At 41.2% G+C, this 17483-nt stretch overlaps 3 protein-coding genes across 8 annotated transcripts; all 3 read left to right on the top strand.

The window, feature by feature from the left end:
* Window positions 1-644: 644 nt before the first annotated feature.
* On the top strand, window positions 645-3570 carry LOC121978030 (phosphatidylinositol 4-phosphate 5-kinase 6-like). 3 transcript variants are annotated; one of them, XM_042530424.1, is made up of 8 exons: window positions 645-1867; window positions 1951-2115; window positions 2217-2382; window positions 2453-2569; window positions 2658-2851; window positions 2920-3029; window positions 3150-3204; window positions 3291-3570. In XM_042530424.1, exons 1-8 carry the CDS (start codon window positions 645-647, stop codon window positions 3568-3570), a joined length of 2310 nt encoding a protein of 769 aa, XP_042386358.1. The 3 variants fall into 3 exon arrangements, with proteins under 3 accessions (XP_042386358.1, XP_042386357.1, XP_042386356.1); XM_042530423.1 differs by having other exon boundaries at window positions 3147-3204; XM_042530422.1 differs by having other exon boundaries at window positions 3117-3204.
* Window positions 3571-5327: 1757 nt separating this feature from the next.
* LOC121977032 (transcription factor TGA2.2-like) lies at window positions 5328-9361 on the top strand. 4 transcript variants are annotated; one of them, XM_042529517.1, is made up of 13 exons: window positions 5328-5546; window positions 5630-5719; window positions 5813-5901; window positions 6103-6176; window positions 6265-6456; window positions 6586-6639; window positions 6721-6780; window positions 6859-6936; window positions 7021-7066; window positions 7135-7400; window positions 7506-7745; window positions 8467-8609; window positions 8942-9361. In XM_042529517.1, exons 2-13 carry the CDS (start codon window positions 5673-5675, stop codon window positions 9027-9029), a joined length of 1377 nt encoding a protein of 458 aa, XP_042385451.1. In that variant the 5' UTR covers window positions 5328-5546; window positions 5630-5672; the 3' UTR covers window positions 9030-9361. The 4 variants fall into 4 exon arrangements, with proteins under 4 accessions (XP_042385451.1, XP_042385453.1, XP_042385449.1 ...); XM_042529519.1 differs by having other exon boundaries at window positions 5328-5551; window positions 7138-7400; XM_042529515.1 differs by having other exon boundaries at window positions 5328-5551.
* Window positions 9362-11800: 2439 nt separating this feature from the next.
* Window positions 11801-15371, top strand: LOC121977031 (putative wall-associated receptor kinase-like 16). The gene is made up of 4 exons (XM_042529514.1): window positions 11801-12445; window positions 12998-13257; window positions 13338-13511; window positions 14079-15371. Exons 1-4 carry the CDS (start codon window positions 11814-11816, stop codon window positions 15287-15289), a joined length of 2277 nt encoding a protein of 758 aa, XP_042385448.1. The 5' UTR covers window positions 11801-11813; the 3' UTR covers window positions 15290-15371.
* Window positions 15372-17483: the final 2112 nt, after the last annotated feature.

Genomic DNA, 17483 nt, shown 5'->3' with positions numbered 1-17483 from the left:
ATTCTTACAACATGACGTGGCGAGAAACATGGCGCCACAAAATCTAGCAAGTCCGAAAAGGAAATCTGACACGGCGAAGCATCAAAGAACCACGTGTCACTCAACTCCATCAATAGACGCCGTTGACAAAACCTCACCCTTCTCGTTACGGACACACGAACGGTAAAACGGATTCGCGAGATGGTCAAATCATCTCTTAGATTAAAAAAAAACAAAAAAAAAAAAATTCCAACAAAACCAACGGAAATGGGCGCACGACTGTAAGTGCTCATGATTGTATGTCGAACGCAAAACGAGATTATTTGGGGGATTCAAAGCTAATTCATGAATTCTAGTGAAAAAGAAGGGAGGCTGAAAATCAGGGTCGCCTCCCATTTTTTAGGAGGAAGGATCGGAGTTCTCAAATTAGAAGAAGAGCTAATCAAAACGACAATGGAGGAAAAGAGATTTTGGTTGTGACAACGACGAACCTCCCAATTTTGGATCTCGTTGTTTATCGAAATCTATTTTTGTTTCTGCGTGAATTTGTGAAGAAACGAATTTGATCTTTTTTTTAAAAAAAAAAATTTGAAGAAAGAGATTTGGAACGGCCGTCGTCGTGTCGGGGAAGGAGTCAGACGGGAGGGAAAGGGCGGCGGGGGAGAATGTACAAGGAGATCAGCGAGCAGCAGAGCAACGGCAAAGCGTGGGAGTCGGCCGTCCGGAGAGCTCAGCAGCAGCAGCAGTCGCCGGGGTTCCAGACCGGCAGCCGGCGCCGCATCTGCCCGATGTCCGCCGACGAGGACTCTGCTTCGACCTCCCCGCGCAGCGGAGGCGGGGGCGGCGGCGGGGGGGATGATGACTCGTCGATAGCGGCGTCGACAGAGGAGGAGGAGGAAGAGGAGGTCTACAATACCGAGCTTGTCCTTCCCTCCGGCGACTGCTACTCCGGCCAGTGGGCCGGCGGCGTCCCGCACGGCACCGGAAAGTTCCTCTGGAACGACGGGTGCATGTACGAGGGGGAGTGGCGGCGCGGGAAAATCACCGGCCGGGGGAAGTTCTCTTGGCCGTCGGGGTCGAACTACGACGGGGAATTCAAGGCAGGGTTCATGGACGGCTTCGGCATCTTCATCGGCGCCACCGGCGACACCTACTGGGGCAACTGGTCCATGAACCTCAAGCACGGCCACGGCAAGAAGTCCTATTCCAACGGCGACTACTACGACGGCGAGTGGCGCTCCGGTCTCCAGGACGGCCACGGGCGGTACGTGTGGTGCAGCGGGTCGGAGTACGTGGGCCAGTGGCGCGCCGGTCTCATCCACGGCCGCGGGACTCTCAACTCGGCCAACGGCAACCGGTACGACGGCGGCTGGGATGACGGGTTCCCCAAGGACAACGGCAACTACCGGTGGGCGGACGGCAGCCTCTACGTCGGGGTGTGGACCAGGGACAACGCCGGGATCCAGCAAGGCGTGTACTACCCGTCGCCGACGGCGACCTCCCCCGCCGCGCGGGACCCGCAGGAGGCCTTCCTGGCCGACCTGCGCGAGAGCAAGATCGCGCCGGGGGAGACCATCTCGGTGTTCCCCTCGCAGAAGACCCTCAACTGGTCGGGCACCGAGGCGTGCCGGTCGTCGGCCGACAGGCCTCAGCGGCGGGCGTCAGCCGACATCAGCACCCGCTGCTTGCCGCCGAGAAGATCCAACGGCCGGACCCACACCGTGAGCGGCGGCGACATCCCCGTGGACGACGCAGACCCGAAACTCGCCTCCCGGCCGCAGCACCGCCGTTCGTGGGCGCCGCCGCGGCCGCCGAAGAAGCAAGGCGAGACCATCACCAAAGGCCACAAGAACTACGAACTGATGCTCAATCTCCAGCTCGGCATCAGGTAATTTCTTCCCCCACAAACAATTGCAAGAATAATACAAGATCACAAATCAGATTTCTTCAGAGTTTTCAGATGTCTCACAGGCATGCGGTCGGCAAACAGGGTCCTACTCAGCCGGAGCTGAAGTCGTCGGCGTTCGACCCCAAGGAAAAGGTCTGGACAAAGTTTCCATCCGAAGGATCAAAGCACACACCTCCACATCAATCTTGTGAGTTCAAGTGGAAAGATTACTGCCCTTTGGTGTTCAGGTTAGTTAATGCCCGAGTCCTACTACTACTTTGTCTCCTACGTGTTCTATCGATCGAATCAGACTTGTTGTTGATCCCTTAAACTTGGATTGAATCTTCAGGACCCTTTGCAGGCTGTTCAAAGTAGACGCAGCCGATTACATGTTGTCGCTTTGCGGGAACGACGCACTTCGGGAGCTTTCGTCTCCCGGGAAAAGTGGAAGCTTCTTTTACTTGACGAACGACGATAAATACATGATCAAGACGATGAAGAAATCTGAAGTAAAAGTGAGCATGAATCTCTGTAATCTTTTCTATCTCTCTTTAGAAGATCAGTACTGAAAGTGATCTTTTCTAGGTCCTTTTGAGGATGCTCCCAGCGTACTATAACCATGTGAGGAAGTTCGAGAACAGTTTGGTGACCAAGTTTTTCGGTCTTCACTGTGTGAAGCTAACCGGAGCTGCTCAGAAGAAGGTCAGTGTTTTCGAGTCTCAACGACCATCTGCCATTTGTCTTTTTTCCCCTGAGAATGTTTATCGATCGAGTGAGTTCATTCGATTAGGTCCGCTTTGTTATCATGGAGAACTTGTTTTGCTCCGAGTATGCTATCCATAGGCGGTTCGACCTTAAAGGATCATCCCACGGCCGCGTGACCAGCAAGCCTGAATCGGAGATTAACGAGTACACCACCTTGAAGGATCTCGATCTCAACTTCATCTTCAGACTGCAACGTTCTTGGTTTCAAGAGTTCCAAAGGTACCATTTTCAGTGATGTCACTTCTACTAAAGTGAAAAGTTCCAAATTTCATACATCTTTTGCACAGGCAAGTCGATAGGGACTGTGAGTTTCTTGAGCAAGAAAGGATCATGGATTATAGTCTTCTAGTCGGGGTGCATTTTCGATACTCCAGAGAGACTGCCCCTCTATCTGAAGGTTCATACTAATGTCGAAACGATTACAAAGATTTCTTTTCGGTTATCTGTTTGCTGAGTAGTAGTCTCTTTGTGTTTTTGGTGAAAGGCGGCGGCGGCGGCAGCGACAGCAAAAGAGAAGTAAAATCTCAGCTTTCAAAACTAGAGAAGGATCAATCATTTTCTGATTCCAATAGGTAGCAATCACCATTGTGATCATAGCTACTACTACTCCAATCACATTGTATCGAATGGCTAGCTGATGTGCCATTGTTCTTTGTAGGTCGGGACCAATTCGGTTAGGGGTGAACATGCCTTGTAGGGCTGAATTAACGGCCAGAACCGAGTCTCAACTTATCGGAGAGCCAACAGGGGAATACTATGATGTGGTTCTGATTTTTGGAGTTATAGACATACTGCAAGACTACGATATCAGCAAAAAGCTCGAGCACGCCTACAAGTCGATTCAGTATGATCCGTCCTCCATATCGGCAGTCGACCCGAAACAATACTCTAGGCGCTTTCGGGACTTCATATACAGAGCTTTCCGAGAAGCAGCCTAACAACACTATCAGACTCAAGCAGCACCAGCCATTGCAGGTCTTGAGCTGGAGTACTGGATGAATTGATGTGGCTTAGCCCTCACCGCGGCACGACTACTCGTACATCACTTCGGAATCGCTGAGCCTCTTTAGCTTTGCTAAGTGGCTGCTTAAGACCTGCCTGGAAACACTTGTGAATAGAGAGCTTCAAGTAACAATTCATTGCCACAGGTGGTAGTACTAATATCTTACTTCAAAGTCCCCAATAGAAAACTGAAATGAGCTGCCTATTTAGAGATGTAAATAATTTCTTATCGAATATCTCTTTCTTCTTCTTCTTCTTCTTAACAGTTTTGATGTTCTATGAGGAGCAACAAGAACTTGTTGGATGTACTAACAGTCTTTTTAGTAATCTAAGTTAGGATGTGTGGAACAAATGGATAAATAGATAAAGAATTGAGTAGTGTGGAAGTTGTGGTGGTGTTGTCAATAGATAGTTAGCTCTTTGTGGATGCCCACTATGGATGATGAATATCAAGCAACTGCATGTTCTTCCAACTATGAGCTTCTCTACATGAATGTACCGGTTTCGCTCGCTTGGCTGGCTCAATCTGTTTGGTACATCTAGTCTAGTCAACTCGATTGATCGGTGTAATTGAATACTCAACCAAGTTAAGTCTCTAATCTCACCAAATGTTTAATTGAATAAATTAGCATCACAGGTATCCTTGTTCTAAAGATTGTGTAGATTTCACTTAGGTTTTCGAATGTTGTTCTTTCAAAAGTAATGACAAACTAATGATATTGAAATAGAATGTTTAGATTGAGTCGGCATCAATCTATCATAGATTTCGTGAATGGTTAATGACACCTTATTTTTAAGCCAATATTAGTTGGCTTTCGCACCACAAACATAATGAATCACAATAATATTTAAGTCTAAATGAAACTCATGAGGCTTGAACCACCAACCCATCTATTTTCTATTTAGGATTAGTTTCTAGATTAGTGCAATTTTGACATTTAACACATCAAAGCCCAACTCTATAAAACAACTCATTAATAAAAAAAATTATCTTCCTCTCAGTACATTTGATCAAACTTGTCAAATTATGTCGAAGATCACACGCTTCAATTTATTGTACCTAATCTAAGCTTTAGTTTAGCTAATGCTCAATCATGGACAATGATTGAGATTGGTGTAGCAAGTTTCACCAGCCATGTATAAGAACACGAACCCAAACCAATCAAGTTCACACATCCGATCGAGTTCCGATTGAGCTAGACTCAAACATTGTATTTTTGTTCTTTTGACATGGTAGGTTCAGTTACTGATATCTAAACCAAACATATTTGTCTTCATTCACAAATTGTGAAACAAAACAAAATTTAGAAATCACATCAAATTAATCACATCACCACCAAATCCACTGTCTTCAAAAACCAAAAGTTTTGAAACTAAAACATGATGCAACACAAAAATATAATACTTGCAAGTTCAGAAATGAGTGTCGTGCTGAAATGCTCATTAATTATGATCTGATGGTTCTTGAACAACAAAGCATACCTCTCGCAGAGCCATCTGTTTGTGCAAGGAATAAATATGCCCGTGATTTGTTGACTCATCCACTACAGCATATAATGGCGCCAAGCAAAGAGAGTCCATTTCCTGATGAAGACCTTTGATCATTGGCAGGCAATTGGAGAAGTTTGTCTTTAGTCGTGAACTGGCTCAATTTAGTTTTAAGTTATCCTGTTGATGTTTTTGGCACTGTTCTATAAATTAGAGATGCAGATGGAGGAGTCAGTGACCAGTTGCACCTGTGCCCTTCGCTTTCTCTCGTTCAGGGTCCACCACTTGGGAGAGAAGTCCACGAGGACGATGAACTGCAAATTGCAGGAAACCAGTCAGTGTCCAGCTTAAGAACAGGAGGGAGGAGTTGAAATTAAGAGCCTCTTCTGAGAGAGAGAGAGAGAGAGAGGTGCAGTGCAGTGCAGTGAAGTGAAGTGTTGCCATCTCTTAAATCTTTTATTCTGATTGTTCTTGGAGTTCTTCCCTTAATTTCCGTAATCTTGTTAGGCACTGCGAGCATCTGATCGAGAGCATCAAAAGATTATCTTGGATGGCAAATAATCAAGGAGAGGGTGATCATTCTGCCACAAATTTCTTGTACTATTCGCTCTAAATTTTTATTTTTCCAATCCTGCACTCATCAATTCCTTCTTCCTCATCTTCTCTCTGTGTTGATCACTTCCTGTTCAGTGACCAGGAGGGAGCTGCTTACTTTGGGGAGTTGGAGGAAGCTCTCGTGCATGGAGTTGCAGGAATCGCAAGTGACCAACACAAAAAGTGTAAGCAAGAACTAACCATCATCATCATCATCATCAATCACAAAGGTTGTAATTGGCACGCCCACAAGGGTATTGATCATTGTAAATATGAACAGTGGGATAATTGATGCATCTCACAGACAGCACCATTTCTGACACTTGAGTCTTTATTCTGTTTTTTTTTTTTTTTTTTTTTTTCTGATTTGGCTCTTCTTCCTGCAGCCTTCTGCCCCAGCAGGCCCCCAACTCTCCATATCTTCCCCTCACGGCCAATCAGATTTCAGCAATTTTCCAAGGTATACAGAGAGAGAAGAAAAAAGAGAGAGAGAGAGAGAGTTAATTAGCTGCTACAGACAACTACAGTTGTTCTCTACATGCCAACAGTGGGATTCACAGACTGAGGGGAGCACGGATTCAGGATCAGAGCAGAACACACTTTCACAAATGGACTCAGAGGAGTCTCCGGTGAGCAGAAAGGCTTCATCGGCACTGTTTGGGAAGCAGAAAGAGAAGATGGCGAGTGATGCTCCTCACACAACAGGAGAAGAAAACCAGCAGCTGAAAGCTCAAGAAAAGGTATGATTTCCAATAGTTCTGGTCAAATCACCAAACATGTTGTGCATCCTCTCCTGGAGGCTACAAATCCTTCCAAACTCTTTGTTCTTTCTCTACTTGACATCTTTTGCCGTGCGTTCCATGTGGCAGAGGAGATTGGTGGCTTCTACTTCAGACAAAGACGGCAAATCAATCGATCCAAAGGTTTTTCTCTCTCTCTCTCTCCCTTTAATCTCTCAAAAGGTGTGATGTTTGTCTGCGCCTCACTCTTGTTAGTTCCTGCAGACATTGAGACGCTTGGCTCAGAATAGAGAAGCAGCCAAGAAGAGCCGGCTAAGAAAGAAGGTTCATTACAGCAACTATTTTTTATGAAAAACACAAGACAAACAAATTTGATCTATTTATTTGGGTTTGAAATGGCAGGCTTACATACAACAATTAGAATCCAGTAAAATAAAACTTACTCAGCTCGAGCAAGATCTCCAGAGAGCTCGTGCACAGGTACAGTTTTTGTTTGGCGCATGATAATATCATCACCATCATCATCATCATCATCATGGAAGTGACTAAATATCCAATTTCCAGGGTCTTTTCTTAGAAGGATGTGGTGCAAATGAAAATGTCAACTCTGGTATAGTTCACTTGTTGTCCTGCATTAAGATCAATAGTTGAGAATTGAGAATTGTTGTTGTGCTGCAGTAGTGTTCGATATGGAGTACTCGCGTTGGTTGGCCGAGGACTGCAAGAACACTGTGGAGCTCCGGCGAGGTCTGGAGACCCATCTCCCAGATGCAGGTCTAAGGGTTGCAGTAGACAGGTGCCTCACACATTACGATGAACTATTCCAGCTCAAGGCAACGACAGCCAAGTCGGATGTGTTCCACATCATCACCGGCGTGTGGACTACTCCGGCGGAGAGGTGTTTCTTGTGGATGGGTGGATTTAGACCATCCGAGCTTTTAAGGGTGAATTCTCATTCCCTATCACCTCCTCCTTTCGATTGCGATAGGATCGAGCTATTAGAGAACAAAAGCTTGATAGAGATTCTTACATTATTCCAATTCAAGCAGGTCGTAATTCCACAACTCGATCCTCTGACTGAACAACAGCTAGTGGGGATATATAACCTCCAACAATCTTCTCAACAAGCAGAGGAGGCGCTATCTCAGGGCCTCGAGCAATTCCAACTCTCACTCGCCAACACCGTGGCCAGTGACTCCCTCATCGAGAGTGCCAACCTCGAGAATTATATGGGTCACATGGCCATGGCGGTAGGGAAGCTTGCTAACCTCGAGGGATTCGTTCGACAGGTACTCTTCTGCATCTGCTCATGCAATCAATACTCACTAGTCCCAAAATTCAGATAACAGAAAGCTCGAGAGTCGGCCATTCTTCGAAGCCGCAACACCTGTTCATCAAGCTAATAACTAATAATTCACAACCTTTTGGGATGAAGTAGTGAAAGATGAATCAATTCCATGAAAAGTGGTCCTGGTGCATTCAAGTGCATTTGTTGCTTTGTCACAAGGCAAGAAATATATCCATTCTCCTTCTCTATCTGTAGTAGGCCCCTTGTGGTATCACAACCAATGTCCCTTTCTCCCTCTTTTGCACACTTTTCTCTCCCATTATGTACATGCTTTAATCTCTTGTTCTCGGGTACTCAGTGCTTGCCCATCAAGAAGGAAAGCTACATTGGCATTTTCAATGTTGAGTGCTTTCAGATGTTGCTATCTGTCTACAGTCCTAAGAAAAGGACCCAACAACCTCTCTTTGTCCTCTTGGATGCAGCCAATCAGAGATAATAGCTTATGGCTTAATCCTCCTCTCTTGATAATATTCCATCAAAGATTTGACACACACATCCTTGGGTCTCTAATTCTTTCTTCTCCAATGGGACAGCTCCATAATTTCTGCATGAACCAGTATCAAATTTCAGTTTAGTTTATTTTCTTCTTTTTAAATTCAGTAACATGGCATACAAGTTCAGTTTATTCTGAATTGTGATTTCTTTGTTTCTGATTTATCTAGGCTGATAACTTAAGACAGCAGAGCCTTCACCAGATGCATCGAATTCTAACGACCCGGCAGGCCGCAAGGTGTTTCCTGGCGATTGGAGAGTACCATAGCCGTCTCCGTGCGCTTAGCTCCCTTTGGGCTTCTCGGCCGAGAGAGTATGATTCCTTCACACATCAGCATCAGCTACAAGATGAAATTCACTTAAGGACTATATTTAACTTCAGATATGATAATGCCCCAACTAAAAGCTTATGATATGATTGATAATGGGCCACTCTTCTCATCACAAAAGAACAAAATATAAAAGCTATTTTGGGGCAAATGAAGTACAACACATCCTTATTCTTTAATTGGTGACCTCTGCATATTAAAAGTTCATCTTTTTTTCAGTGTTTAGTGCGTCCCATTCATTTCTTGATAGCAACTAACTTTTTTCAGATTATTGCTTTAGTTAATTGATGCATTCTTGAATACATATATATGACAGGAACTTGATGAATGAGAGTGCCTTGCCTGTGACCACAGAGCTCCAAACAGTTCAACAACCAGTAGATGGCCATTTTTCAGGCTTCTAAAAATGCAAGAATGTGATCAGATTCGTTGCATTTATATACAAAAACTTGTTGGTTCCACAGGAGGAAAGAGGAGGCAACAGCTGATGGATCAATGAAATGCATGGAGAGATTCCCTGACAATAAACATGAGGAAAGTAAGGCAGATTGTGAAGAGGGTGTAGATAAGATTGGTGTTCCTTCTTTAACCATCAGACACTGCAACATCAGTCCCACCTAATCTGCAAGTTGTCAGCTCACATTTTGGTCACAAAATTAATGTAAAGAAGGAGCAGCTTATGGTTCTTAATTGTTAGTTCTTCTTGATAGAATCAACAATTCCTAATGGATTAGTGACGAGGTTACTTTTAGTGTCAACTTCCTTTTCAACAATACTCCCTTAAACGATCACATCACTAACAAAGCAATGAGACTTTTATCCTTTCAAGTAAATAAATGACACTTGGGCTATTATAATAAACAACAATCAATTCTTCATCAACTTTAAACTCGCAATACAAGTCATTGTGGACTACCAACTAATTGCATCAGTACTGTCAAAACACATAACTTACAAGTGAAGTCTTTCAACATATCCAATCAAGCAGCTACTACCATCACCAAACTTCAAACATATATTTGCAATACCTTTCAATTATCTCAAAACTCATTAGACTACTTGCTGAGCCCAGAAATCATCCATATATAGATTTGCTATATATATATATATATATATATATATATATATATATATAGAGAGAGAGAGAGAGAGAGAGAGAGAGAGAGAGAGAGAGTGAGTGTGAGTGAGTGTGTGTGTGAGTGTGTGTATGATATGCTACATGACTTCTGTTGCACTGTTATGTACAATTTTTAGTGTAGCAAATTTTAAAATTATTTTTCTACTATAATAGTAACAGACGTTAAATCTATGTTGTAACAGCTATATAATTGTAGCAATTACAACATGATTGTGATTTGTTTAATCACGTTGTAGCAACTATGAGTCTGTAGCTATTCAATGTTAAAGTTTGTGTTATAGCAGCTACAGACTCGTAGTTGCTATAACATGATTATAATTTTGTTTAATCATATTGTAGTAGCTACGAGTTTGTAGCTGCTAGAACGTTAAGTCTGTGTTATAGCAGCTATGAAACCATAGCTGCTACAACATGGTGATGATTTGTTCAATTACATTCCGTAGCTGTTACAACATTAAATCTATGTTGCTGTAGTAGTTATGGTTCTCGTAACTGCTACAACATGATTAAACAAATCACAATCATGCTGTAGTAGTTATGATTTCGTAGCTGCTATAACATAGATTTAACGTCTGTCACAACTATAGTAGTTTTTTTTTAAAAAAATTGTTATTATATATATATATATATAGAGGATTGATATCGTGCGCGCGCGCACAGTCGCGCGCACGATATCAATCGGATTTTTTTTTTGATTTTTTAATATTTTAAATTAAAAAATAAACATTTTCTTATATATAAATCTCTAATACATTAATATATCCCCTCAACATATTACAATACTCAATAAATACTTAAATTTATTTTATTTTAATTTCTTTTTTAAACTAAACACTATAATCTAATTGGGAAAACCCCAGAGGTAAAATCTAAAAAAAAAAATAACTTTGATACTATAACCCAAAGCCTGAACCCTAGAGGTAAAAATCTAAAAAAAAAATAGCTTTAATACTATAACCCAAAGCCTGAACCCTAGAGGTAAAATCTAAAAAAAAAATAGCTTTGATACTATAACCCAAAGCTTGAACCCTAAATAGCTTTGATACTATAACCCAAAGCCTGAACCCTAAAGGTAAAATCTTTAAAAAAATAGCTTTGATACTATAACCCAAAACCTGAACCCTAGAAATAAAAATTTTAAAAAATATTTTAATTATTTTTTTAATTCAAAAATTAATTATAAAAAAAAATAACAAAACACAGACATTTTGAATTAAAAAAACAATATTTCTTTATATAAGAGCTACGTTAAGATATCCCCTTGACATATTACAATACTCCATAAATATTTAAATTTATTTTATTTTTAATTTTTTTTTAACTAAATATTATAATTCAATTGGAAAATCTAAACCCTAGAAGTAAAATCTTAAAAAAAAAATTAATTGAAAAATTATATCCCAATTAGGATGCCTGAACCCTACTAATAAAATCTTAAAAAATATATTTTATTTATTTTTTTAATCAAAATTAATATATTTTATTTATTTATTTTAATCAAAAAAAAAAAAAATCATGATATACTGTGCGACGTGCACAGTTGTATACTGTGCATGCCGCGTAGTATATCAAAATTGTGTATATATAGAGAGAGAGGGAGAGAGAGAGAGAGAGAGAGAGGGGGGGGTTAGAACGGGTAATGCTTGCTCCCAGCTGACCTTCATGAAGATACAAGTTTAATAAATCCACCAAAATAATATAGAAGGAATGAGTCGTTGATGTGTGCACAAGTCACTATAAATCGACCATGATGGACGCTATTTTGTTTTGAGAACGATTCCTAAATTAAAGTAAGGATAATTAAGGGATAAAATCTATTTAATTAATAAAATTAGTCATGGAATTTGATACTCTTCTACAAGCTTGACACATTCTCCGCCGGCAATAATTCTCCATCTGTGAAAAAGTCGCCGGCTTCAAGTCAACTCCGAGAATGAGTCAAAGTCTTTCACTGCAAATATCGATCTCGATCGCCATCTTCATCTACATGTATACAAATGAAGGTGAAGGCCTAAAGATGGTTAGAGCTAGCTAGCTAGAGAGAACTGAAATGGCAGCTCTAACTCTCCGGCTTCTTCCTTCCGCCGTACTAATTGCAATAGCACTGACAGTGGCAGCTCTTGCTACCGCTGCTTCGCCACCGAACTGCGACCGCAAGTGCGGCGACGTCGACATCCCCTACCCCTTCGGCATCGGCGCCGGCTGCTTCCGCGACGGCTTCGACCTCGTCTGCAACCGCTCCCTCCAACCGCCGCGCCCCTTCATCGGCGACACCTCCATCGAGCTCATGGACGTCTCGGTGGCGCTCGGCCGCGCGCGCGCCTACACGCACGTCGACTGGGTCTGCTACAACGCCACCGACATGCTCGGCTACGAAATCGTCCCCTTCAACCTCTCGACCCGCCCCGCCTTCGCCATCTCCGCGGCCGAGAACAAGTTCACCGCCGTCGGCTGCGCCACCGTCGCGCTCGTCGGCAACGACGACTATGTAACCGGCTGCGTCTCCGCGTGCACTAGCGAGGCCGGCGTGAGCAACGACACGTGCGACGGCTTCGGGTGCTGCCAGACGGCGATCCGGGAGGGGATGACGGCCCTGACGACCGGTTTCTCCGTTGACTACAACAACTCTCGCGTCTGGGAGTTCAATCCTTGCAGCTACGCCTTCATCGTTGAACACGAGTGGTACGCTGTTCTAAGCTAAGCTGTTTAGTTCTGAACTGGTTTATCGTAGGGATGACAATTTCATTCGAATCCGATGAAGGATCCTCGAATGGAGGAAAGTATGGAGGGACTATCAATATCCGATACCCGACCCGAATATCAGATTAAATAATATATATACATATATTAAAAAGAATTTTCTTTTTCTAAAATCAACTTTTTAATCTATTTTTTAATTATATATATATATATTAAATAGGATGTTAATTTTAATATATTTTTGTTGAATGATAATAATTGGATAGAAAAAAAAATTAAAATTATAAAAAATATCTAATCCTTTAATGAGTATGAGTATATTCATCGGAGATCCTATACGCGATAGATATGGGGACAAAGGATATAGAATCCGATTTGAACCCGACCTATTGTCATCCCTAGTTTATTGTGTCAAATTAATCTTACTTCCAATTTATTAGAATTGTTCATATGCACGTAATCAATGAACCTAGTTCAAACACTTGTTCAAAATCGAATAAGAGTATTGTTGAACCTTGTTACTTACTTCATCAGGTACAACTTTAGCTTAGCAGATCTTGGTGGGAATAGATTGAATCAGACTTACAAATCTGGGGTGCCAGTGGTGTTGGATTGGAACGTGGGAAATATGACAATTTGTGAGGAGGCTCGCCGGAACCCGAACTCGCCGCCGGCATCATACGCTTGCGCTGATAAGAATAGCGAGTGCTTCAATTCTAGCACCGGAGGAGGATACATCTGCAACTGCACAAGTGGTTACCAAGGGAACCCTTATGAAGATGGTGGATGCCAAGGTAGAGTATAGCTAATTAATTAAATAAAAAGGATAATTGCCACAAGGATTTTGTTGGTTTTAGACATTGTTTGGTCGCAGATATTGATGAATGCAGTCGCCAGTCAGAGTATAGGTGTTATGGAAGCTGTATAAATACGATAGGCAATTATACTTGTTCATGTCCACAAGGCACAATGGGTGATCCAACCACCAAGGATGGTTGCCATCCAACAACATCAAGCACTTTGCCTCAATATCTAAAGGTGCTAATTGGTAAGTGAATCTAAAAATGATAATGCAATTTAGATTTTTATTTTTACATACTTATTCCTTGAAGATTAGTAACTGACACATTTTCCACTCACTAATGGTAAGAGAATGGAAAAGATCTTGGAGTTTTCTAAAATAAAAGCCTGCCTCAAAAAGGCTTTCAGAACGTGGAGAAGAAAGAGTGAAAAAAAGAGGCATAGGATCATTATAAGCTAATTAGATAACTTAATTAGCAATGGAGGTATAGAATTTTGGATTAGTCCTCTGAGTTTACTTGGAGTATGAAAAGTTTTTAGGTAGGTGGTGTGATCTTCACCAAATGCTTAGCTAATTAGATTGTGGTATCATTATAAGCTAACTAATATGAGTGTTAAGGATGGGTCATGGAGGCAGATGCACATAACAAAGAGATTGCAGGAAGACTAACAATTTTATCCTGTTTTCTACTTGTCCTGAATGAATATGCTTTTGTCCACTGTTTATGGTAAATGATGGCTAATATCAATAATTTTGTTCTTGCATGTAACAGTCTCTTCACTCTTTATAATTATCAATATCTTTTCTGTGCAGCTACTATGAGCAGCATCCTTTTCTTAACCATCTCAGGCTTTTCTACCAACTTATGGTTGAAAAATAGAAACCTTATGAAAACTAAGCAAAAGTTTTTCAAACAGAATGGAGGTGTGTTACTACAACAACAAATGAATTCTTATCGAGGTGTCACTTTTAAGTTGTTTACACAAGAAGAATTGAAGAAGGCTACAGATAACTTCAGCTCAAGTCGAATTATTGGTCGTGGAGGACAAGGAATAGTTTATGAAGGAATGCTAGAAGACAACAGATTAGTAGCGATCAAGAAGTCGAAGCTGGCCGACGAGAGACAAACTAGGGAATTTGCAAAAGAGATGCTCATCCTATCACAGATAAATCACAAGAATGTCATCAAGCTCTTAGGATGCTGCTTAGAGGTTGAGGTTCCAATGCTTGTATATGAATTAGTGTCGAAAGGAAATCTATTTGAGTATCTACATAGCAAGACTCACAGGTTTCATATACCACTGGATGCCCGTTTAAGGATTGCTGTGGAGTCTGCTGAAGCACTAGCCTACTTGCATTCATCAACTTCTACACCGATAATTCACGGAGATGTGAAGTCCTCCAACATCCTCCTGGATGATGAGTACACAGCAAAGGTTTCAGATTTTGGAGCATCAAAACTAGCTCCCAAGGATGCAACTCAATTGGCTACATTTGTACAAGGGACTTGTGGTTACTTGGATCCTGAGTACATGTTAACTTGTCAATTGACCGAAAAAAGTGATGTTTTCAGCTTTGGAGTAGTGATTCTAGAGCTTCTCACAAGGAGGAAGGCATTTGAGTTCAATGTGTCAGATGAGGAAATGCTGCTCACGGCCAATTTCATTTCTGCAATGAAGGAAAATAAGGTTGATGAAATGGTGGATCCTGAAATTAAGAAAGAAGAAGACATGGTAGTGATTAAAGAGGTGTGCAAGTTGGTTGTTCTTTGCCTGAACTCTAACGGAGATGAAAGGCCCACCATGAAAGAAGTGGCAGAGGATCTTGGAAAGCTGAGTAAAAATAAGCAAATTTTAGATATGCAAAGTAAACACCAGAATCCTGTTGATGACATAATTGTAACATCAGATTATGTTCATGAGCCTCCACAAAGGATGCAAAATGTAACATCATCTGAACACTCAACTTCTAGGTATCGTAGTTTGGAAGTTCAGGCAGTATTGAGTATAGAAAGTGGAAGATGATTCATCAGTGACCAAGCTTCTTACTACCTTCTGAATAGTTTGTATTTTCCTAAATAAAAGATAAGCCTAGATGTATATAATACATGAGACATAAAAGATTTAATTCTCTTAGATATTGACTCTATTCACAATTCATATGAAAGATAGTCTTTGTATTGTGTGTGATTCTGTCAATATAATTTATTTGGATAAATTTTGGGAAATAGCCTAACAAGAAGACAATTATTTTTCAAAAGTCTAAAGACGACCTCAACTTTCCTTGAGGTTGTTCGTAAATGAATTTATATTAATAAAGTATGCGTGTTTGTTTCTTTAGAAAATCTATGGCGGTGAAAGTTGTGTTATGTACATGCATTCCATAACGCCTCTTGTCATATGGATTAATGATCACACAGGTGATGCAGATAGAATTTTCATAGTGGCAAGTGGAGTTGCATATCTCGCCACTAATCACAGCTAGGAAGAAACTATTTCTCGCAGCCAAGTTTCGCTGCAAGTTATGAACGGAGAGCTCGGTGAGACAATGAGAGCTCGCGAGATGGAGGAAAGATTCGGTCTTCTGCTCAATTTCAGGCTGATGAGAAATGTGATAAGATGTGGTCTGTGGAAGGAAAATAAATCCACCCTTTTCTTAATCTTTGATCTTTCATCAAGTAGACGAGGGAAATTCTTCAAACTCTCCTGCAATTCATCCTTTCCCTGATCAGTCCTTAAGAGTAAATAGAGCATTAGATGGTGAATTGGTGATAGTTTGTGTGAGAAGAGAGACAGAGAGTAAAGATGGAAAAGGATAAGAATGAGAGTAAGAATGGATCACGAACAATAATTCTAATCTTGTTTACTTGTAAGAAGAACTTGAAGAGTTGAATGATTAATCAGCCTCTCTGGTTCCAAAATTTATTCTTCTAAAAATTGTAACTAATTATAATTGTGTATACAATCATGCCGTTTGTACTTTCATGGTGTGATGCAAAGTATTCGTTGGATTCTTTTATATTATTTTTAAGAAATTATTCTTTTTTATCATTTTTAGATTTTTTTTTTTGTCTTTTGGGTATTTTTTTTATATATTTTTTAGATTTTGAACGTGTTTATAATTTTTACGATTATGAACCTATTAAAATTTTCTCTCTTAGTCTTCTTCTCAATTTCTCTCATTTTTTCAATCCGTAGAATAATCATTATCTTATCCGACGTCAGTAAGTATTAGAATTGGTAGGTTCCGATTGAAGAAGTCGAGCATTAAATTTAATCGATGGTCGTCGTGATCGTGGTGGCAAAAAACGAATATGCTCACCCCCCAGCACCCCCGCCAACTCATCCCAGGGCCAACACAGAGGTGGTAAATCACGGACGGCTACTAGTCTTTAGAATAATGACTAGCACATAAGGGAGACATTTACCTCGGCTTTGCCGAGATTCGAACCCCAGATCTCATGGTTGCAACACCTCATGTGCTACCCACTAGACCATCCCGAGAGAAATAGGGCGTCGTGATCGTGGTTGTATAAAGCATGTTCCGACTCAAGAAGGCTCATACCGTTATCGTAGTACCTAAGACGAAATTGAGAATTTACAAAATCAAGTTCTAGATTTAACTCAGTGTTTAACGATGTAAGACCTTGAAAGGTAAATTCACTATTTTAACGATCTTTTACTATTGACCCCACGGATATGGAGGGAGATAAATATAGGTACACAAGTATTAAGCATATGGTGGGGTAAATCCTAAGTTATCAGTTCGTGAGAATCGATACCTGACCATTACATCAGAAATGTCATGCGTTCACTACATCCTAATCATAGTACACATGTTCTAAAAGGTTATAAGTACTCTTATCCTAGTTTTAGTTCCATTTCAAAAATGCATATCATAGACTTTCTCAGTTCTAGAAAAACTGTGGTAGAGAGGAACCGTATACATGGAGATATCAAATTTTCAGTAGATTTTTTTGGTATGACAGCTCTTTTGCGATTGTCATCTCTTCCCTCTCTTTTGACGGCTCCCACCATCTGGCTCGCTCTGCAGGTGTTTGTTGAAATGCGGATGAGAACTTGTGATCGTTGTTCACCAGTGCTTGAGCCCAGAGTTTGCTGGTGTGGTTGCTGGTTGGCTGCTGTTGGCGCATGAGAACCTGCGATCGTTGTTCATAATTCTTACAATGTCAGGAAGGTTGACACTCATGTGCATCAC

The sequence above is a fragment of the Zingiber officinale genome, chromosome 4B (genome assembly GCF_018446385.1).
Source record: "Zingiber officinale cultivar Zhangliang chromosome 4B, Zo_v1.1, whole genome shotgun sequence".
Taxonomy (NCBI): Eukaryota; Viridiplantae; Streptophyta; class Magnoliopsida; order Zingiberales; family Zingiberaceae; genus Zingiber; species Zingiber officinale.
The sequence above is the reverse complement of the archived record's forward strand: the minus strand, read 5'-3'. Positions and strand labels throughout refer to the sequence as shown.

Bases quoted from the DNA above. Each gene is read 5' to 3' on its own strand.
- LOC121978030 (XM_042530422.1), top strand. From the start codon at position 645: ATGTACAAGGAGATCAGCGAGCAGCAGAGCAACGGCAAAGCGTGGGAG. The intron at 2,116-2,216 runs GTTAGTTAATGC...TTGAATCTTCAG, and splicing joins TACTGCCCTTTGGTGTTCAG to GACCCTTTGCAGGCTGTTCA. The intron at 3,030-3,116 runs GTTCATACTAAT...TTTTGGTGAAAG, and splicing joins GACTGCCCCTCTATCTGAAG to GCGGCGGCGGCGGCAGCGAC.
- LOC121977032 (XM_042529517.1), top strand. From the start codon at position 5,673: ATGGCAAATAATCAAGGAGAGGGTGATCATTCTGCCACAAATTTCTT. The intron at 6,640-6,720 runs GTTTTTCTCTCT...TAGTTCCTGCAG, and splicing joins GCAAATCAATCGATCCAAAG to ACATTGAGACGCTTGGCTCA. The intron at 7,067-7,134 runs GTATAGTTCACT...GTTGTGCTGCAG, and splicing joins AAATGAAAATGTCAACTCTG to TAGTGTTCGATATGGAGTAC.
- LOC121977031 (XM_042529514.1), top strand. From the start codon at position 11,814: ATGGCAGCTCTAACTCTCCGGCTTCTTCCTTCCGCCGTACTAATTGCA. The intron at 13,258-13,337 runs GTAGAGTATAGC...GTTTGGTCGCAG, and splicing joins TGAAGATGGTGGATGCCAAG to ATATTGATGAATGCAGTCGC. The intron at 13,512-14,078 runs GTAAGTGAATCT...TTTTCTGTGCAG, and splicing joins ATATCTAAAGGTGCTAATTG to CTACTATGAGCAGCATCCTT.